Source organism: Rhipicephalus sanguineus, chromosome 11, assembly GCF_013339695.2.
Source record: "Rhipicephalus sanguineus isolate Rsan-2018 chromosome 11, BIME_Rsan_1.4, whole genome shotgun sequence".
NCBI classification, from domain to species: Eukaryota; Metazoa; Arthropoda; class Arachnida; order Ixodida; family Ixodidae; genus Rhipicephalus; species Rhipicephalus sanguineus.
Window position 1 is genome coordinate 122,526,934 of NC_051186.1, and position 22,908 is coordinate 122,549,841.

The 22,908-nt window shown below is 45.4% G+C and overlaps 1 protein-coding gene across 1 annotated transcript in view; it reads right to left on the reverse strand.

Moving 5' to 3' along the window:
* The window catches only part of LOC119373545 (ubiquinone biosynthesis monooxygenase COQ6, mitochondrial), a 54,704-nt gene that overhangs the window by 9,865 nt on the left and 21,931 nt on the right, over positions 1 to 22,908 (reverse strand). Inside the window, exons 8-10 of the mRNA XM_037643598.2 lie at positions 22,569 to 22,676; positions 16,675 to 16,753; positions 13,956 to 14,079 (exon numbers count right to left, since the gene is read on the reverse strand). Coding sequence (XP_037499526.1) covers positions 13,956 to 14,079; positions 16,675 to 16,753; positions 22,569 to 22,676 — 311 coding nt within the window. The remainder of the gene's footprint in view (positions 1 to 13,955; positions 14,080 to 16,674; positions 16,754 to 22,568; positions 22,677 to 22,908) is intronic.

The following is a 22,908-nucleotide window of genomic DNA, read 5'->3' on the forward strand; positions in this document are numbered from 1 at the left end:
TCCAGTGCTCCCGCAGCGGTAGTGGGAACTTCCCTTCCGTCTTCGGCCTCGCGCATCCATTTCTGTCGCCATAAACCTAGCTCAGCTTCAGCCATCTTTGCTGTCGTTGACACATTTGTGCCCATGAAAGCGGAATAGCGCCGAGAAATGTTTGCGAGATACTTTTTGTCGTCCTCTTTTGTGGCATGACTTTGGGACGGCACAAAAAGAAAAAGTTCGTAGGCACTTTCCGCCTCAACAGTGAATCGCGATTTTAAGTCAGTCAACACATTGTCCAGTAATGGAGCGTAGACTGCCGTCCTATAGTAGCTCTCTACATCAGGCATAGGGGCATTGCATCTGTACGTCTGTCTTTTAGTAATGCGTGGCGACCGAATCTCTGTTTCCAGTTCATCTGCCAGGACGACGGCGTCCTTGTAGAGTTGCGAAAATGTTTCGGCAGAGTCCACTCTTCGCTTATCAAGAACAGCCATGGTGTCCACCAATGCGTTCTTGGCCGTTCGGACGTCAATACACTGTCTCTGGAAGAGACGACTGAGCGGAAGCGTATGGGCCAGCATGTCGGCCAAGCAGATAATAGTAACCAGGAATTCGCCGTCTTTTATGGCGGCAAGGAGCGTTTTAGCTTTCGCCGAACTGTGCATTTCAGTCCAAGTGGAGATGCTCTCCAAAGCCTTGGCCACGCTCCCAAGCGAATCACGAAATCTCATAACGCCGTCGTGCCTCTCAATCCATCTCGTTTCGCAAAGACCTTTCAGTTGACCACCAAGGATGGTTTTCAAAACAATATTTCGTTTCGGTGACGCTGTAAAAAAAGAAATCACCTCTTTCATAACACCAACAGCATTTCTAATGGACTGTAGCCTTGATGATTTTGACAGCGACAAGTTTAGTGCGTGGTTGAAGCAAGGACAGTGCACAGCATTGGGTGCCGAGCGTTTAATTTCAGATACAGCGCCACAAATCTGAGAGACCATGACGCTGCAGCCATCGGTACCTATACCAACGCACTTTTCGAGATCAACTCCTAATGCCTTCAGTGCCTTAATAACTTGTTGCCCGAGCGTTATTCCTGTCACAACGGGCTCACTTATGCCAGAGCCAACAGCCGTGCTACCAATATCACTACGAATGTCTACGAACTGTACAAAGTTTTCTCGAATGACGTTGTTGTGGACATATCGCAGAACAAGACACAATTGTGACATATGAGCAACGTCAGTAGTTTCATCAAACATAACACTGTACATGCCGGATTCTTGTACCTGTTGAATTATCATAGAAAGCACTTCTTCCGCACAGCACGTGATTAGTTCATTCTGGGTTGTCTTGCTTATATATGTTGCCCGAGATGACGCATTGGCGAGATGCCTCTCGAGTTCCTTGTCACCACTGGAGACCCGAAAGCGCAATAGTTCACGAAAGTTTCCCTCGTTAGCGACTGGTGAAGCCTCTGGTGAGTTGTCGAGAATCGAGCCATCGTCTCTATGTCCACGAAGCGGTATGCCTTGACGCCCTAGAAATATGATGCTTTCTATGATGGGTATCAGACGGTTTCTATTCTCAGTCACTTGAAGTAGATGCTGTTTGGACACTTGGTTCGCGACATCTCTTTCCGGTGCACCAGCACAAGCAAGAAAGTTTTTTGCGGCTTCCACTGCTTCCTTGTGGTATCTGGTGGCTTCATGCCGAGGAAGATCGCCATCCTTGCCTAGTAGCCTCGCAAATGTCCTGAGCGGTCTCGTCACAAGTTTCTGAAGTGGAACATTTCTTTGGTAGCCTCCAACGGCGCCTGTTGCGAACAATGCGCAGTATTTGCAATATAGACCTTTCTGACTGTTCGACAGAACAAGCCACTTAAATTTAAGCAAATGTGCACTGCTCAAATATCTTTTTTCCTCTTTGCCCCCTTTCTTGTGGATGGAGTGCGGGAAGCTATAATTTTGTGGCGGCTGCCAATGGGACTCCAGCAAACACCTCTTGGAGAAGTTGTCAACTTGCTTTTCCACGAAGTTTGCAATGTCCAAAGAACCCGACACCATGGCAGTGCCTCCACTGTCGCTGGCTGTCAAGAGCGTGGCGTCCGATCTTTTGCTTTCGTGTTCGGCATTCTGCATGCAGACAACATTCGCATCAATCTCATCTACGTGCAACGAAGGAGCGGGGAATGGAGTCTCCGTACGACTGGCTTGAGAGTCTTCTTGGCGAGTCTTCTTGGCAGCTGGACGGAAGAAACTGTCGATCGTTTTAGTACTCGCCCGCTTCATTCTTCACAGTAACTGTAAAAAGAAAGGAAATTCGCACTAAACGTTTTTCACTATCGAAGAAAAAGATGTAGGCAAAACAAAGCTGAATTTTTTTTTCAACATTTCTTTTGGAATGGTTTCAGAAGTGCAGATAAGAAATTGTAAAACAGTTTTCATTTTCAAACGGTACAAATGATTACACAAACGTACAAAATCGTTTGCAAGCGTGGTAGCAATACAAGAAACGAATAGAGCGTTTTAGAAAATTACGGTAATACCGTGCCATATATGGTACAGTATTACCGCACCACTCCTCCTTTCTAGCTCGTTGTGTTTTTGCAGCTCCCCGTACCAGTTACTGTGCGTCCCCCGAACAACAGGTTCCTCCTTCACCATACAAAGACTGAGAGGCAGCACTTAGGCGTGACAATTTCATAGTCATTTTTGAAGAAAAGCATTTGTAGAGCTGATGTACCCTCACTGGAATTAGGAGCGGCAAATGCACAAGAGAGAAAGGAGGAGTGGTGCGGTAATACCGTACCGTATAGGGCACGGTATTAGCGTAACTTGCTAAAAACACTAATAGAGCGTTTTAGCAAGTTACTGAAATACGGTACGCAAATCGGTAAGGCAGTATGGTAGCGTTCCTCCTTTCCCGCTGGTTCTTTTGCCGCTCCCCGTTCGTACCCCAAACGACAGGTGTCTCGTTAACAATGTGTAGGCTGACAGGCAACGATCAGGCGTGACAACCCCACAGTAATTTTTGAAAAAGCTTTTGTGGTGTTGGGGTTTATATAGGTGATTCTGTTCAGAAATAAGAAGTGGGGTTTGGTGTGCACGATAACTGTCTCTCGAATAGGACACCTCAACCAGTACACACACGGGGAAAGGGGATGAAAAGAAGACAGAGAGGAGGAAAGACACTAAAGGAGAACTTGCGGGAAGGTAGGACGTGCCTTCACTGGCAAAAGGTCGACGACCGGGAAAGGAGGAGCGGTACCGCCATACGGTAGCTCCCACGCTCAAGTTTGCGCAGCGCCGTCCACCGCCCCAGCGGAGAGAAAGGAAACCTCTGGTAGCTCGGACCGGGCGCGCTTGCTTGGTTTTCCCATTGCGCGCGCGGAGAACGTGCTCCCCGGGGCTTTTATTTCGCATTTTTTCACGCTATGGGTGCAGCTCCTTCGTCGTACTGGAAAGCAGGCACGCAGCCCTGCTGCATTGTGAACTGTCACAGAAGTTTAAAAATGATGAAGAGCCAAAAACTCCCCGTCAAGTTCTACCGTTTGCAATGCAAGCAGTGCGAGGAGCAGAGGCGTCAAGAGTGGATTATGGCAGTTAGCCGCACTAAGAGAGGAGCTTTCGCAGTCTTGTCACCTTGAAGCAATTTTTTGTTCTACACAGTATTACGAACTATTAATGGGGAGAAACGCGATGATCGTGCTCATTTGAAAGGGAAGTACGTTTGTGAACCGAAGCTACAACAAATAGACAACCGCTGTACATTTCGAGATTGCGCGCTTGTTTCCGAGTCAACCATTTGTAATGTGACAGCAGCGGAGCATGTTGGCTTAATGCACAACAGTTTAAATACCGCACCGTGAGTACTGCAAGTGTTTTATTCAGCTGATTGCGGTACATTTCCTGTCGCGGCTAACTGTAAACAGAATTAAGCTGCATGTTTGCACTGAGCGTTTATATTAATTGGCCTTGCATGCAACACGCCGTGATTGCTTAGCAGGCTGAGGTGTTGCGCTGCTAAGTTCGAGGTCATGGGTTCGATTCCCGCATACGGCACCTGCATTTCGAAGGGAGCGAAATGCAGTAACACCGGCGTACTTAGATTTAAGTGCACGTTAAAGAATCCCAGGTGGCCGAAATTAATCCGAAGTCCCCCACCACGGCGTGACTCATAATAATGTCATGGTTTCGAATAGTAAAATATTATAGGCTTGCATGCGTGCGAGCCGCGGGCGATATACAGCTGCCGCTTTGGAAACGAGCTGACAAAAAAACCAAGGCGGCAATTAAATTTTCGATTGATTGAAATAACTTTAATGTGATTGAAATGACTTTAATTTTCGATGGCTTCGCGAAATCAGACGGGCTTAGCATCGGGCACAAAGCTCGGCATTATCATAAATATGCGCGATCCCAGTGGGTATTGTATAGTATGATGCTGACAAAGCGAGCTGTCGAAACAACCAAAGTGACATTCGAATCAGCGAACAAGGTGCATTATCAGGCTTCGATATTATCCAAAATGAAACAAGACTCTGCAAGAAACATGCTTGGTCGAAGTGGGTATGAAACATTTTTTGCTCGCATCATTATGCTATCCAAGGGAGCTCTAAAAAATTCAAGGCGATCCGACGTTGTTATCATCCGATGCAAACCTCGGCAAAAGTGAAACTCCCACGAAACTGAACACTGCATGCGCATTGCGATCCTGCCAGGGCAGATGTAAATTTATGCTCTTCACGCTGAGCTCATAATAAATTTAAAGACACGCGACAAACTTGGCATCCAAGCAATCGAAAGTTATCAATCGAAAGCGCACGCGAAAGCGTGGTGGTTGTTTGCTGACAGCTCCGAGCAGACACGACTGCCGCAACGAAGGTGTGTTTTACCGGTAACATATAATTACAGAACTCGCGCAGTCACCTCCCTATTCATGTCATAGAAATGTGGCCTTTCACCATCGGCACGCACGTAGCGCTCGCCCAAACAGCATCGTCCTTGACGACCTGCTCGGTCCCGCAAAGGTGGTCGATCAACCGCTCTCCTCTGGTGAGATTTACACCGTGAAAACGTTTTTTTCCATCTTTTCCACCTTTCTAAACCTTCAGAGCAAGCGACAAGTGAAGCTGCACGTGCAAGGCGAGCAGAGAACAGCGCGTGCAGGGTGCGTGAACGTGCTGAGACAGCGCAGTCAAAAGGCAGGTGCGGGGCAGAGCAGCGACCGGTTTTTGCAAGAAAGGCGGCGAAACGCACGCGACGCAGCGTCCCCTGGCCGAGCTTGGGAGGCCTGGCCGGGTAGACTGCACGTGCGCACGCTTCTTTCCTTAGCGAGCGCGCACGTGCAGTCTAGCCCGGCCGTGCCGTAACTAGCTAAAAAAGGAACAAGAAAACACTGCATTTGAAGCACAACACTCGACTTCGCCATTTTTTTTCGCAAATGTATCGCATTTTTAACTTTAGAAAATTTCGGGAAGTAATCAAAACCATTTTCTCCTGTCCCCTCCTGGCAGCTAAACTCTTAAAAAACAAAGGCCGGCAACATCACTAACCTAATACTAACCGTTTACTAGTCACAAAAGCACTACCGTCTTGGAAATGGAAGATAATAAAATGCGGGTTAGTGAAATTCACTACCGGGCTAGCAAGTGAATAGTAATAACTCGAACGATTAGCCCATTCTAAGTTCTTCGTACGCATAGGTCGGCAAAAATGTGGAGCTCACTCAGACTCACTCACTAAACATATCTTACCCTTAGGGCTCACTCGGACTCAGACTCACCAAAATATAATTCATTCGAACTCACTCAGACTCAGGCTCACGGCTCGATCTGAGTCTGAGTGAGTCTGAGTGAGTCGACTCATGAGTCCGCTAGCCTATAATTAGCCTTTTTCTAGCATAATGTCAATGCTCTTTAACGCCAATATCTCGCATAATCGGTGCGCTACTTAGCATCTTTTGATTTCGTACCTTCAAATACGAGTTATCTGAGTTTGTAGTTCAATAAGGACCTTTTTATTGAATGAGATGACTAAAACACGAGATATTTTTATCAGTAACTTCCCGTGAAAAAGTTTGGGGGGAGAGGTCAAGGCGACTCCTCCCCCTCTCCCTCCTCAACTCACGCATCTGATCAATAAATATTGAGCTGACCTATGAACGGTAGCGCGTTGAAGTATGTGGGACTATACGTGAGTATAAACGTGAGACGACATAAGGCTGATAGCAATGCTGAAGTTGAGTAGACAGGACCATAGGTCGGCAAAAAATGTGGAGCTCACTCAGACTCACTCATGCAATATATTTTGGCCTTTGGGCTCACTCGGACTCAGACTCGCCAAAATTTTTTTCTACCGGACTCACTCGGACTCAGACTCACCAAAATTTTTCCCGACCGAACTCACTCGGACTCAGACTCACAAAAACTCTACTCACCCGGAGTCACTGAGACTCAGACTCACGTCTCGATATGAGTCTGAGTGAGTCTGAGTGAGTCGACTCATGAGTGAGTTTGCCGACCTATGTTCGTACGGCACAGCCATGGAATTTAGACTACGACTGATCGGAACGGCCTGCCCCGCGACATTGCCGAAATCACCCGTTCAACAACATTTACAATAAAACTAAGATCTAGCACCACTTAATAAATGTATGGAGCCACGAATTTGAAGAACTTTGTAAACCCCACTTCTCATGTAATACCTCAAATGTGACGTTTGTAAGGAAAATAAAGTGAAGTAAAGTGATGTGAAGGGATGATCAATATTTGATACCTGATAAACGCAAAATATGGCTTTCACTTCATTAAAACCTTGCTAGGTGACACACAAAGGACAGCGCCATACATTTTACCCGCAGCATTTCATACGCAAGGATTAATAATAACAAAATTTTGAAAAACTTACGCATTGGTCGCCGCAGTAGGCACCCAGGAAACTCGGATAAAAAGCTGGTCACCGGCGGTTCAATCTTCCAAGTGCTAGTAGGCCGGAGTAACGGTTCCTTCCATGGGTGCCCGAAGACCACGATGGAGATTGGGCGGAGACGAAAAATGGGACTTCGGAGCTGACACTCTACAGTGGCACCTGAGAGTCCTCACTGAGAGTACCCTCTGACAGTATTGCGCTGCTGCTTAAATACTGGTCCAAGGCAGGTGCCGCCGAGCAAGCTTGCGAGAGCAATTGAGCATGTCGAATCAGTCCATTCAACAAAATTCAGCAGGCATTCGTCAATTCCCCCTCGGTGCATGTATAACCGTGTACTTGGGAGGACCTTTTTGCAAGTGTGCGGGGTATAATCGAGCGCGACTCCGAAAGCTCCGTTTGACCGTCCTTAGGCTGCGGAGATAGAAAGGGCACTTTCTGGCAACACGACCGGCCAGAAACGTTTCCGAGAAAAAAAAAGAGAAAAAACAGGTGGTAGGACCATTAGATCGCAGAAGTCTTCTTCATTCTTAAAGTGGATAAGTAAGTTGCCCAGCGGTCGTTAACTTCGGATAAAGTAGGGATGGATTATCTTGGTGCTTACTAAAATGACCGCCACGTGTAAGGGCTAGCCACGAGAGGTCAAAAGCATTTTTTTTTTCATGTGCTCTGGGATGAATAAAAAAATGTCAGTTGCCAGTTAGCGCCGGTGCCGTCGCCTCGTCTTCGGGCTCCCCGTTTCTTGTGCACATTTTTTCTTCCAATGATACCAAGAAGCCCAACATTCCAGTCTCCTCAAAAAAAAAAGGGCAATGGGGAGGAGGGGGCGGGGTAACAAAGGGAGGCTTACTCCGAAACTACGTTCAAGGAATACTAGAGCTCGCCGTTGTGGGAATACTCATTTATCGAGCAGGTGGCCTGCCCTTCCCTCTTTCACCCTCCTCTTACCAACAACACTGATACGTGTTCCCCAATGTTTAGCGGAAATATGCGTTTTCTTCATCATCAAACCAATACTGTTCATTCATTAAGTGGCAGCGCCAACCCAAGACAATGAACGAGAATGGAATGCAAGGGACCAGACAAGCGCCGACTCGTTGCTCAGTTTACTGCGGAAAGGCAGTTACATGAATATGCAAACTCTAGTAGCGCACGTGAGCAAGGCCATACAAAAAAAAAAGGTATCACATTGTACAACCAATTTGCAAAATAAAGTATTTTGTCTACAAAAACCACAAAATAATCACGTGACACTGCCACAGGAAAATTCTTCGTTAGTAAGCTTTACGGCTCGCTTACGCAGTTATCTGAACGTCTCCTGATATGTAAGGCATCTGTTATATTACGTGCAATTTTGTTTCTGTAAGCAAAGAACATCTTTGAATCAGGCCAAACTGGCTCACAAATTTGACACTCTTTTGCAATGATCAGCTAAGTGTGAGTAATTAATTATTTTTGCCTGGTGGTTGTCCATGCTGTTTCAACCGGCTGTTATTATACCAGCCGGTCTAAACGATGTAAACATTATCGTAAGTTGGTGGCTACATGTAAACTACATCCAGCTGAATATCTTTTGTTTTAAGACGCAGAATTTTCGTTGTTTCTTTTGTCATTTTTTATCGCCCGCACGGCAGATTCGTTTAAAGGTATCGGGGGCATTAAAAACATTAAAGGTATCGGGGGCATTAATGCCGAAACGGCTGCTTGCGTCCGTGGAAAAAGCGATGTATACATAAGGCAGAGCAGTGATGCGTTTACGTTGCGGCTTGCGTGTCGTTTCTTACACTATTGTGCTGTGGTGCAACAGGTTTCATTATCTCAATTATTCTTTAAGCCACTCACAAGTAATGTTTTCCGCTAATCAAGCCGCTTTGAGTGGGTTAATTTGACGTGAAAATGCTAGATGCATTTTATAAGGGCATTATTTTTAACAAAGAACAAAAAATATAATTGCAGCACGAGGCTCCAATTACGTTTTTTTATACTTTTATAATGGCCTGAGTTATGTTTAAGAAGTGATTTTATTGGTGTGAATTCATATGAGCAACAACGGTGTTTGGAGGTTAGCTGTGGTGACAAGTAAAGGAGATGTAATTCTTTATGCTGTGCAAGTTCATTTGCGAAACTAAAGTCGATGCCATTATCGCGGAACACTTTTAACGCATCAAGAACAATGCACCCTCGTACAGCTTTGACATAAATAATCAAATAATCATCTAAAAACCGAAAAACGTTTTAAGTAAACCATTTCCAATCTTTCTGTAAACTCTGGCCAAGCAAATAGCCCTGAACATTGAGGCAAACGTCGAGCCAGTACATAACCCATAATTCTGCACATACGTGGCGCTTTCGTATCTGATAAATATATATTTTACATCGGAAGCTACAATTTCAAACAATGTTTTAGCAGATCTTGTGCCATTATTTCCGAACTTGTCTTTATCATTATCATCACAGATACTCAATATGCAGCTGTTAGCTAGTGTGAAGAATCGAGTAGTAGAAGTGCATGTATAGTGAAAACACCACAACCCACTGGATTTTTTTCTCTGAAATGCCTGACGACCACTTCAGAATTCGGTATGACAAGTGGGTCGCAGATCTTTAGCCTCGAAAGCTGATTCTGAATAAAGCGTGCTATATGTTGTCGCCACGTGGTTCTTTTGTCGCCACGTGGTTCTTTGAGTAAAAGTGGCTCTAAATGGCCTTGTTTTTGCGCTTTTTGCAAGAAAATTACACTTCAAGTTCAATATGAATGTTTTCATTGGTTTATGGGGTTTAACTTCCGAAAGCGACTCAAGGTATGAGAGATGCCTTAGTGGAGAGCTTCGGATAATTTCGACCGCCTGGAGCTCTTTAATATGTGCAGAAAGCGCACAGTATACGGGTCTCTAGCTGTTTAATTGCCTCCATAGAAATGCGAGCCCGGCCGTGGTTGAATCTGCGTCGTTCGGGTTAGTAGCCTTCCACCATAACCATTAAGCCATTGCGGCGGCTCTTCAAGGTGCATATTTCTTGTTTTCTTAACCGAAGAATACAGACGTTCTGAAGTGATCAACTTAAGTAATTCCACAGCGTGATGCTTAACCTTCTGCAGTCTGTCGTCTATTTTCCCTTTTTTTATTGGCATCACCATGGTTTTATACAAAACATGTCATGCGACATTAATGCACAAAGCCGCCTTCTTTTTACTAGCAGTGATAATACGCCTAGAAGCGAGATCAACCTTTCGGGGCGTTGTCCATCGTCACCCCAGCTATCGCAAAATGCATCTAGCATTTTCACGTTAAATTAACAGATTCAAATAGGCTGGATTGATAAGATAATAAAAACTGCTGAACCAGAGCACTCTAGTGTAAGAAGCGATACGCAACGTAAGCGCGTCACTGTTCGCCTCATATACAGTCGGCGTCAAAAGTTTAGAGACGACTAAGTCTGCATCTGACAAAACTTTGAATTTAGTGATTTGTGAGTGTATTCGGTCGAAATACACAGTACATGTTGTTAGCACATTTTTAACACTGCGGAAATCTAAATTCAACGGTGCCTGCCAAAGCAATCGGAATATTCAGCTTTTACATATGTTTCATGGTCCACAAACTTTTGACGCTGGCTGCACATGTATACATCTCATTTTCCACGGAGTTAAGCACGCAAGCAGCCGTTTCGGCATTAACGTTTGTTTTTAATGCCCCCGATACCTTTAAACGAATCTGCCGTGCGGGCGATAAAAAAACGACAAAAGAAACAACGAAAATTGTGCGTCTTAAAACAAAAGATATTCAGTTGGATGTAGTTTACATGTAGCCACCAACTTACGATAATGTTTACATCGTTTAGACCGGCTGGTATAATAACAGCCGGTTGAAACAGCATGGACAACCACCAGGCAAAAATAATTAATTACTCACACTTAGCTGATCATTGCAAAAGAGTGTCAAATTTGTGAGCCAGTTTGGCCTGATTGAAAGATGTTCTTCGCTTACAGAAACAAAATTGCACGTAATATAACAGAAGCCTTACATATCAGGAGACGTTCAGATAACTGCGTAAGCGAGCCGTAAAGCTTACTAACGAAGAATTTTCCCGTGGCAGTGTCACGTGATTATTTTGTGGTTTTTGTAGACAAAATACTTTATTTTGCAAATTGGTTGTACAATGTGATACCTTTTTTTTGTATGGCCTTGCTCACGTGCGCTACTAGAGTTTGCATATTCATGTAACTGCCTTTCCGCAGTAAACTGAGCAACGAGTCGGCGCTTGTCTGGTCCCTTGCATTCCATTCATCGTTCATTGTCTTGGGTTGGCGCTGCCACTTAATGAATGAACAGTATTGGTTTGATGAAGAAGAAAACGCATATTTCCGCTAAACATTGGGGAACACGTATCAGTGTTGTTGGTAAGAGGAGGGTGAAAGAGGGAAGGGCAGGCCACCTGCTCGATAAATGAGTATTCCCACAACGGCGAGCTCTAGTATTCCTTGAACGTAGTTTCGGAGTAAGCCTCCCTTTGTTACCCCGCCCCCTCCTCCCCATTGCCTTTTTTTCTGGCCGGTCGTGTTGCCAGAAAATGCCCTTTCTATCTCCGCAGCCTAAGGACGGTCAAACGGAGCTTTCGGAGGCTTGCTCGGTACTTCGGCGAATATAATTCACAGCACCACTGCCTGCCTTCCTTCTTTTATTTTTTTTTTTGGACCAGCCGCTGAAGGTTGACTAAAAGGTAACTTGTTCTGCACGCTTTGTGGGACCACGGCCGGGCTAGACTGCACGTGCGCGCTCAAGCGCGCACGTGCAGTCTAGCCCGGCCGTGGTGGGACGAAAGATGCCAGTTTGAATGACACAGAACAGACTCCTGTCTCTGAGAAAAAGATGGGAGAATTTGAAGACCCCTCGCTTTGCTGAAGAGCTGATGGCCCTGGGAGTGGGGAGGAAACTTTAGCTCGCTTCCATAAAGGCAGCAGTTGCTTTAGCAAAATAGTTGAGGCTTGTGCTCGTCGGTGCCTATTTGAAAGATGCAGGACGCAGAAGAAATCTTTTCTAGAAAGCCTGTTTCGCTCTTAACAAAAGCGCTGGGCTGTGTGAGGGGTGCTTCCCTAGTCTCGGATTGGGATGGACACAGCGACCACCTGAAAAAATTCTACGTTCTGAAAAATGGCCTTCGGTGAGGTGAAAAGCGGGGGGGGGGGGGGTTGGGTTGGCTTATAGCTTTGGGGGGGGCGATCGCCCAATCGCCCCCCCCCCTGGATCCGCCACTGACTCCACAACTAAATTTCGACCCCTGTGTGGTTTAGCAGCTCTTTAACACTTTCGTGACCACGCCTATTCCCATCGATAGTATGTTATCGATGACTTCAAGATCAAGTTTTGGCACTCTCTGAGCGGTTCTGGACAGCTAACGCAATACAAAGCATAAAATAACATGTTTTTTATCAGTTTTGTTTGCGAGTTTGTTTTTTCCACCGGGGGGAGATTTTTAAAGCTCGTTCGCAGTCGGGTAGGTGAGCGCTCGTTGTTTCAGACTTCGCGTCGACGCCTGCTCGCGGGTGCTCCACAGAAACGGCGAATTTCGCCGGATTCCGATTAATATGAGCGGGAATCTCTGGATTATGGTAGCAGCACAGACACGAAAGACGACTTCGATTCGCCAGGCGAAGTCGTACGGACGGCGAAAGTGCGTCAAACCTCCCCGGAACATCAGCAGCTATCCGCCGGTAAGTTTCGTCTTCTCCTCGGGTAGTTTTATCGCTGCCGCGCGTCGACGTAAACGTATCCGGTGTGTTCTAAACATAACAGCTCTTATCTGCAAGATGTTAACTTCATTCGGGCGGGAGCATTTGGCGCCGGCTGCAGAAAGAGCGCAGTTCTCTTCGCGAAGACGGCGCGGAGCAGACTTTGACCCAATGCTCAGGTGTGCTGCGCGGCGGCGTCTTCATGTTGTTTTTTACCGCAGAAGTTGTCAGAGAGACATGCAACCACACAGATAAGTATGCGTGGATGCATACTTTCGAAAAGACAACATACAGTGAGAGCGACGGATCAGTGGAGGGAGGTTACTGAAGAGAAGATGAGCAAGTTCGTCTCACTCCATGTGTACATGGTAATCATTGAAGTCCCGCGCTTGCATTGGTGTTGGGGTCGATGACACATATTTCCAGGCCTTCGTCTACCGTCAGTGATGCCACGGAAAAGGTTCAAGGCTTCTTCAGTGTCTCTGATCTGAAGAAGACGACCGTCGCATCCCACGAGAATCTTCACCACGTGTCTTCTCTATTGCAACACATGAACGATTTTTCTACGCTATCTTTTAACCCCGTCGGAACCTTTCAGTGAATGAGAAAATGGTGAAATGTGAAGGTCCGTATGGTATGCGGCAGTATATGAGCGAGAAAGAGGTCAAATGAGAGTACAATTATGCATTTTTGCAGATTTGGAACAGGCTACACTGTTCATTTCAACGAATACACAGGAAAATTGAAAAATACCAGAACTACAAACTATGCTAGGAAAGCTGAACAGAAAAAATTTTTTTTTTTCCCGAAACATGCGCAGCCAGCCTTTGTTTCACCGCGTCGAGAACCTGCATCGCGCAGTGGCATGATAGGCACTAGTGCCTATATACTTGTATTTATGTAAATAATCTTTGTACTTACAGAGCTTATATTTCCACTATTATTCTACGAGAGCTTTGCTTTCAAAACGTATATTTCGATTTTTTTTAATGTTTAACCCTTGCAGAGTAGCATTGATGTTTTTATGAATCTTTCTTTCTTTTTGATGCATTTTTCTTTGTTTGATAATTTTTTTATTTTACTAGAAATAAAACTGTTGTTTGAAATTAATACTGTTGGAAAGACCAATTCTTTGTCTATCATTTGATACCCTACACTTTAGCATCAATTATAATTCTTTGGCAAGGAAAAAATATTTCCTAGACTAGCCAAAAACAATCGATTTTTCCGCGGTCACGAGAGTGTTAAACACTGTCTCGCAATTCGACAATGCAAGGAGGTTTCAGGAGTGGGCAGTAGAGACTATGCACAGCATTGCTTACCCGATGAGGGCTACCCGGGGTAGTACATAGTGGGCAGCATAGCTCAGACCCAGAGGGAAGGTGGCCCGGCTCGCTGGCACTAGTGAGAGGATGCGCATTGGGGCATCGCTGCATGCAGGGGGCGCTAGTGGATACCATGTGCCGAAAGGAAAAAGAGAGACGAGAAGATGCGAAACAGATACCTGATGAGTGTCATGGCACAAGCACATCATTCATGTGAATGGAGGCAAAACACATGTTGTACATTCATGTTCGTTCATGTTCCTCGTAATGCAGTAGCTGCGCTGCCCAAGCAGAAACTGTGAACTTTGGTCATAAGGGCGTGGTCATGAGCAGTGGAATGCGTGCAATCTCGACAGACATCACCAGACAGCTTGTATACGCTTGTACGTGCGAGCGGCCATGGTGCTTGCTGTGCTCTCACTGGTTACTTTGTGTTGAGACAACACACAGCAAGAAAACTACTTCGTTCCCTAGAGCATTCGTATTCCCTTACACCAGTGTTTTGTAGAGCCACGCAAGATCGGACCCAAAAGGGTTAGCTGCTAGCCTCCGATTTGTTGCTATTGCATTCACTGCTTTGCCAGAGCATGTGGCAATGCACGGCAATGCACGGCGTTGCGCGATTGCGAGATTCTCAGCACAGAGGACGCCTGGAGGACGGCAATCACCAGCTCGGACCGGGAGGTCCAAATCCGGGCTGTCAGAGGGCCCGCAATTTGGCGGAGGGGCTCGCTCTTCCTGTCCCCACGTGGGCGCGGCTGCTTGAGGGGAATCGGCTCCTCAGGACAATTTATAAATAAAGTTCATTGACTGACTGACTGATTGCTTTGCCCTTGTGGCGAAACTGATTTGTATTTAGAGCAATAATTTTGCACTGCACTTCACATTTAACAACGAAGCCACCACAAGGTGCACCAGCACTTCTGAAGTCTGTGAACAGGGAGAAACTCCTGCAGCAGCAGCATTCCAGATTCGTCAATTGCGCCAAATTGTGAGATTAGCGGACATGCAGTGGCTGTGCTGAGCACGTTCGCAAGCGTAGTTTGTAACAAGTACATGGGTGGAAATCGGTTGGAAAGTGTTGCAGGCTGAGAGCGACTAGTCTGACGTTTATCGGTGATTGACTGCGACATCGGCTGTTAGAAAGACGTTTTATAACGGACACGAGTGCAAGTCACGCGTTATTTGGGGCTCACTGCGGCAGGTCGGTGTCCGCACGTCTCAGTTTGTATGCGCGCTAGTTTGCCACAGAATTATGTCGATTTCGCAAAAGAAGATGCGTGACAAGCGCTACGATGCTTGCATATTTAGGCTTTGCTTTACGGTTGGTATGCAGAAGAACATCACACAGCGTGACTGACATGGAACACTTTATTTTAAAACTATTGCACGTTCAAACCTGAATTTGCATGAAGATGGCTCATAATTTTGGCACGTAAAACCTCAGAAATTATAATTATGCGTGAAGACGCCGTGAACAGTGCGTGGTGCCTAAAGCATACCCACATGGTCCCCCGCGTGCACTACATTATGAGAAACATAGCGATTTGGCAAAAAAAATCACATACATATTATCGACAGTTCCTCAATAAGAGTGATGGGTTTCCAGACTATAACGGAGATGACGCGCACATATTTTGGTTAGGCCAACTATAACGAGGAAAATTGCATTGGTGGAAAGAGGGGGAGTGGGTTTCGCAGCAGTATGAATATGAACATCAGCACAGTTGGTTCAAAATGCAATTGAATGGGTGCAGTAAAGAGCAGAGGTATAATTGTGGCAAAATGGCACAGTTGCACCAATGTGGCACAGTTGCACCACCACTGCAGGTTGCTTGTTCTAAAATAGTAACGGGAAGAAATCTTTTTTTTTTTTTCCTGTGCAAAACTATCATCCAAACACCATGGTGGTAACCAGAACCCAGAAGAAGAAAGTCAACAAAAAAACTTCATTATCGTGTGCAGTCGTTTCAGTATGTTTCAGTTGACCGTAAAAGCACCATGCGTTCATAATCTAGCCACTAGTAATCCTATGGGGTGCTTAGACCAGAGGTAATGCCATAAGTCTGGGAAAGTTACAAAGATGTTTAAATTTATAAAGCATTTTATTTATGCACATCTATTTCAACTATGCTGACAAAATTTTAGGTATTAGTGCTCAGCTCAACAGACTTCTTTGATAAAAAAAAAAGATAGCTTATCACCAGACAAAAAGTGAAATGCTTCATGTTCAGGTCTTACTCACGAGCAAAGTAATCCCAGTAAAAATGACAAATTCATGACATTTTCTGCATACTTTTCTCGCCAAAGCATTCGGCAGTGACAAAAAAAAAAGTCCGCTTTGGTTACATGGCAAGGAATGGATAGGAATAAGTCACAAATGGAAGACAGTACTTGCTGCGGTGGTCTAGTGGTTATGGTTCTTGACTGCTGAACCGAAAGTCACGGGATTGAATCCCCGCCGGGGCAGCCGCATATTGAAATGCTAGAGGCCCCTGTACTTAAATTTAGGTTCACGAAGAAGAACCCCAGGTGGTTGAAATTTTCAGAGCCCTCCACTACTGCGTCTCTCGAAGTCATATTGTGGTTTAGAGACATAAAACCCCAACAACAACAAGTATTATTATTATTATTATTATTATTATTATTATTATTATTATTATTATTATTATTATGCTTTTTCAGAGTGGGTTACTCCGCTGTTGAAGTCACTTACCGATGCCAAACCTCTGAAGTGCAGACGCAAATGTGGAGAGGGCTGTGTTGACCAGGGGCATTTGCCTGCCTTCACCCCACTGCAACAGGAGAGACAAAAAAAAAAATGTTTTTGGTACATGGGCAACATGTTCAGAGTACATCATGATGTGAAAACATTAACTAAACACAGCAGTGCAAGAGAAAGCAGACGATGCATACTGACCGTTTTTTTGGCTGCAAGCACATTAATGCAATTCATGCATGGCATCATTAACATGCACGTCTGATGCATAGTACTGGTTTAATTAAGTGATGGCTGGTGTGGCTGTCGGTAGTTTGGTGGATGCGTGAAATGCAGGCAAGCAAAGAGTGACAAAATAAAGAAAGTATCAGAAAAATGACTGCTAAGTGTGCTAACTGCTAAGAAAATGACTGTGCAGCTAAGTGTGTCCGCAGGTGAAGCTGTTATGGGGACTACTAGTTGATGGGACTTCAAGGCCGAATGTGTCTGCAAGCCACTATGCACGCTGAAACGACGCTTGTGAGTGGCAGGAAAGTTGCAGTAGGAGAGAAACACATGTGATAACTGCAAGACAACCTGCATCTACAGTTGACTGACCCAACCTCCTTACTAACGTGTTGCTGCAATTGCCGCAGACATTCATTCCCCTGTTGCAAGTGGTTAGCCCCTTTGACATATGAGGTAGTCACCTCAGAGGGTTTAGTCTGCTGCTGCTGTTATTCTGCGAACTTTGAGAGCTGCTAACGGCGATCATGAACTAAGAGCAGTTGAAGAAACCCAATTTTTGAGATGAACAGGCTGCCTGTTCTGTTTCTTAAAGGGCCCCTAAACCACCTCCGATATTTTTTTCAAATATTTAAACACTCGCACATGTGCAGAATGCCGTCATGATCAACAATTTTCTTCGTTCAGCGAACTGGGAGCGCAGAAAAAAAAAAAACACAAAGGACGAAACGAGTGGTTCCCTGAACGAAGAAAATGAATTACCAACTGGCCCACCTTTCGATCCTCCTACGATCAACAATGCCACACGTGGCAGGGCTACAAGCCACGGGCGCACCACAAATTCCAAGAAACAATTTCTTCTCCTCTCCAGGCACTTCCGGTCTGCCTAGTGTCGTGTGTGACATCAGCGTGTTGAATCTATGATGCGGTATGCAGGCGATGCTGCGATTGGTCGAACAAGAACGTCCGACTTACGGTTAATCTGCAAGCAGCTGCCCATGCTGTTCTTCGTTGTGTTGTCCGCATGTGCGCGCTCGCGAATCGGCAACTGCGGCCCATTACGCAACTGCCAAATTGCTAGCTTACCAGCACAGTCACGCCTAGTGGTCTGATAAGCTGCGCAGACTGAATCCGACAGTGTTTTGCGATGGCTTTCACGCGTCAGTGCTTGGCTGCAAGAGCGCTGACTGGAACAGCGAAAAGACGTGACACGTGTCACCGTACGGGTCCATCATGTTGACGATCCTTTGAAGGCATGTGCGCGCAACACAGGGTTCATACCGGTACAATTCGTATGAGCACGGGCCAGCACGGCAACAACAGCGGGTAGCCGAGAAGCACGGAGTTCACGTAGTCGCGGCAACCAGAAGTGCTTGCTGTTTCGAAGAGCGCATCAGCGATGACGGTATGTAACGTGAGATTGGGAGGGGCAATCAGCGAGGAGGGCAAAGCGGCTTTGGGAGATGAGACGAGCAGATGAGTGGAGGGTAGCGAAGGAAAGAGTGAAACGAGCGATCGCAGTGTTTCGATCAACAAACGCCTGTAACTCTGCTATTACGGCACCATTTCGAAAAATCCTCACGGCTACATGTTCGTTGTAGACTCGTGTACAACTGTCACACCACAACTAAATTTCGGCCTCTGGGTGGTTTAAGGGCCCTTTCAATTTTCCCAACTAATGCTCAACTGACGATCAATCGCACAATGTCAGGTAACAAACATCAAAGTGAGCAAAATGTCTTGCAGAAAAACCTCAAGCGTGGCATTGCACAGGACAACTATCACAAAAAGAATCCTGAATGCATGACCGTGGATAGCACGCACAAAAAGTGGGATTCCCTCACATCGAGTTATGCGAATGAAGTGGTTAGACATAATAGGCATGGCAGAGTGCCTGTAAAAATAGGTAAGAATTTTACTAAAGACACAGAGCACATTTATATTAAAGGCTGTTTTCTTATCATACTAATCAATGGTGAAGCCTGCTGCAATGCTCCACAACAGAGCTCAAAGAGCTGTTGCAAACACCTTAGCATTCCACCGTAAGCCAAACGTGCGTGAGCGTTTGCAGTGATGGCGGCTTTTGTACCACTCACACAAAAGGCAGTTTCATCGGGGTCACTAGTACTTGCACACCTCGCTCCATGCAATGTGTTGAGAGGCAGTGTCACGCCGGTACCTACAACAGGGCACATGTTGCAAAGAACTCGTCATGTCACGAGCCCATAAGGCATGCCTGCCAGACTCGGGTGCCCAATGAAGTGTGCGTGCAGTATATTGTATCTGAAATTACCAGTGTTCACAGTGCCAACAGTTATAGAAAAGCGACCTAAAGTTTGAGAAATGGGCATATCCCATTATCAATGTGTTACTAGTAAAATTAAATTTCAGAAATGTCATCACCTGCTACAACTTATGCGAGTACGTATGTCTAATGCATTACTGCATCACCACCTCAGAGTAGTGTGGAACAGCTGTATCCATGTGTACCATATTCTCTCGTGTATAACTCAACCCTCCATATAACCCGCACGTCCGGCTATAGCTCGCGAAAGAAATTGTACATCTCTGTGCATCACCAGGCCATTTCAACTGTGCAAATTAATTTTACACCTTAATAGAAATGACCCACCAACTATACTTAAAAATTGCAAAAGCTTTATCTTTACTCAGTTTTAGCCACCAGTGTAACTCCCCCATCCTCACCTACTGTCACTGCCGCCTTTGTTTGCAGTGCCATGAAGCATTGCCATGAAGTCACCTTGCACACGCAGAGTTGCGTTTAACTCCCCCCCCTCCTGCCCAGCTTTAGCTCCAAATTTTCTGTATCTTTGTGTGGGTTATATGAGAGAAAATATGGTATTCATATGTAACAGCACTCAATATATATGTGAGGGAGGTGTCATGTGCTTTAAGGCTGAAGAAAAACCTCTTTAAGAAGGATCAGTGCTTGCTTCTGTATATCCCCTTAACCTACCATAAAGCCGTGTTGCAGCAATGATAGCTGCATGTTAACGTGATGGCCTGACCAAACTAACATTTGCTCATCAATATTATTGTAGTGCAGCCTTGGAAGTTTGGGTGTGTGTTGTCAGTCGCCAAAGCAGCATGCTTACCAACCATATCATGCAATTTGAATCCACACGCATTCAATCATTAGTCAGAATTAGTCAGAAAACAGTGGCAATCTGTAGTCAAGACTTTTGGAAGATGTGAGACAAATATTGCTGAAATATTCATGGTGAAGAATTTATGATTTCGCATCAAAACAAGCCAACAATAATTTGCTCTCTCCTTCACAATATTGTACCAACTAAATATCTACAAACTATGCAGTAAACGGTTGCGCTGGCGGACAGTTTTTGAGGCTATGTGCCGCATCATGCGCGTACTGTGGTTGCCCACAGGGTTTCACAACGTGTTGGCTACCATGTACACCTGAACCAGAGCTAGTGGCAAATACACTCAAAGAAAAACAAAGGAAAGAAAAAAAAACTGTGCTAATGCCGTTCTTGTGTAGTTGTAAATCCTGCGCTTAATGCAGCTCCACTACCCTGAAACCTGAAGAAGTGCGTACGAGCAACCCAGTGCATGCCACTGTTTTGGCAATCGCGCACTTGCCAAGGCAGTGGCGCCCTCTCTTGCGCGGAGCGGGCATCAGCTGGATATTTCAGAAGCGTTTCTTGCAATTTTAGGTAAACTATTGCAGTTAATTCTTGGTTATTTTATGTAATTTACACTATTTTAAACCTTTTAGTTTATTTTGCACTGGTTTTGAGCATTGTTAGCCTTGGTTTAGGCCTGTACTGACCACTGCATGACCACGTGACACGAGACAGTCAAGGGACGACGAGTCGGGCCCCTAAAGTGCTACCCACTTAATAGAAGAGAAAATGCTGAAGGCCATGATGTGTGGCCTCTGGCCAGCCTATTGCAATTTTCATTTATCTTTATGAATACAAAACTGATTTCCTGAGTAAAAAGTGTACAGACTCTAGGCATTAGACGCTAACTCCTTATTTTATATGCAACAGCATCATCATTTTCAGTGTAACAGGTCAGCAGAAAAGTTATTTCACCACTCTCACAAATCTATGGCACGTGCTGAGGTAATGCTGCCTCTTATTGCCTAGATGTCAATGAACATTTCTTAAAAGCATACAGTACTACCAAGGTTTAAAATTTTGCGATTTTACATAATATAACTAAGATAATATGTTTGTGCAGCATGCCGTAGTGGGGACTCCGGATTAATTTGGCTACCTGAGGTCCTTCAACGTGCACCTAAATCTAAGTACACGGCTGTTCTTTGCATTGCGCCCCCACTGAAATGTGGCCATCGTGGCCGTGAATTGAACCAGCATCCTCGAGCTTAACAGCGCACCACACTAGAGGTTAGAACCTAAGAAAGAATGTCAGCTCCCCCCACAGCCATCGCTGTCCCTCTCACAGAGAATTTGCATAAACACTCCGTCCAATATCACTCACTCATTTTGGTGACATCAACCACTTCTCGAGAGTTTCAGATAGCTGACTTTCCCATACAGACACACGTTTGTGTTGCTGGTTTTACACCAGAAACTTGAACATTCTGGTAAATTTCACCAGGGATTCTGACATCGTCGCTCACCCAAACGTAATGTTTCAGGCAGTAACGACGAACCTTTAACTCTTAAAGGGACTGACAACTAGTCACAATGTGTGATTAGATCCGGGTAAAAATGAGAAGACAGTGAAATATAGTGACAGATTCCAGCATCCTTTTCGCCTTGTGAGTAGGGTTTATGTTTAAATCGTGTTTAAAAGCAACAAAGACCGGTATGTGGCGCAGCCTAGTGGAAGAGCCTTGAGGCAGGATTATGAAGACGGTCACTTTGCTGTACGTAGTCTGATGCTGTCATGCGCGCCATAATTGGTCCTCAATGTTAGAGTATGTATATTATTATCTATACCCGCTCTATTTTGTGCTGCTTATGAGGTAAAAAGAGTTGCACAGTGAGAAGCAGCGCTGCCTTCGTGCTAACCAGTGGACAATGTCGAGCCGCGGCGCATGCGCGCGGTGTGCACACATGCGCAGCAAACCGCTGCGCTCGAACACGAACCGCTCTCGCGCTCACTGTTTGCAGCATGGGTTGTCACTTGTGTTTACGACTTCATATTCGCCGCAGATTGAAAAATTCTGATTACAAATGTTTCGCGGCGTGTTCCACGTTGCCGTTTCGTGAGAAGACACTCTCACCGGTAAGCTTTGCGTTGCACTAAAGAAAATGGGCAGCATAAAAATGGGTTGCCGGTCCCTTTAATATGTGTAGTATTTACATTAGCCGAGAAAAAGTAGTTACAGTTCGCGCGGAAACCAGCTTGCGTGACAGGTGAAGGGCGGGCAGGTCTGCGCTGTGGTTCTGTCCATTTTTGCCATTTTTTCTTAGGTCGTAACTGAGTATAGACACTAAACCACCATGGCAGGCAGTACTACTGGAATGCTTGTTAAGTGGTCATTCACCAAGATGCAAAACTTTTTGCTGATTGAATGATCACTGACATGACGATCAATGCTGCCTATATCTAGCGAATACAAGAAGGAAAGACGAAAGGAAGCCAGATTATAAAGCAACAATAAAGTGGCGCAATTACATTATCTACATAGACACATTTAGTTGGCTCACGAGGCTCTTGTTGAGGGCATCCACGAAGCTGTCCTCGGGCAGCTGCATCAGTTTATCAGCCAGGTCCGATCTCACTGTCCACACCAATGAAGAGTGTTCGGAGTCGAGCTGCAAAGAGCGGGTTTCGAGTCAACATACTTGCAACTTCGTTAATTGCTTTTTGATCATGCATACTCCTTATAACATATTGTCACATTCTGTGAAAGGGGCCCTGCAACACTTTTGGGTGGTCCAGGGCCCGTAAAGGGCTCAAACTCACTCGCCCAATAAAGTTTTTCCTTCCTTCCTTCCAAGTGACCGTTGGATGACCTCACTACTGGAGTTTACTGCCTCATGAGTC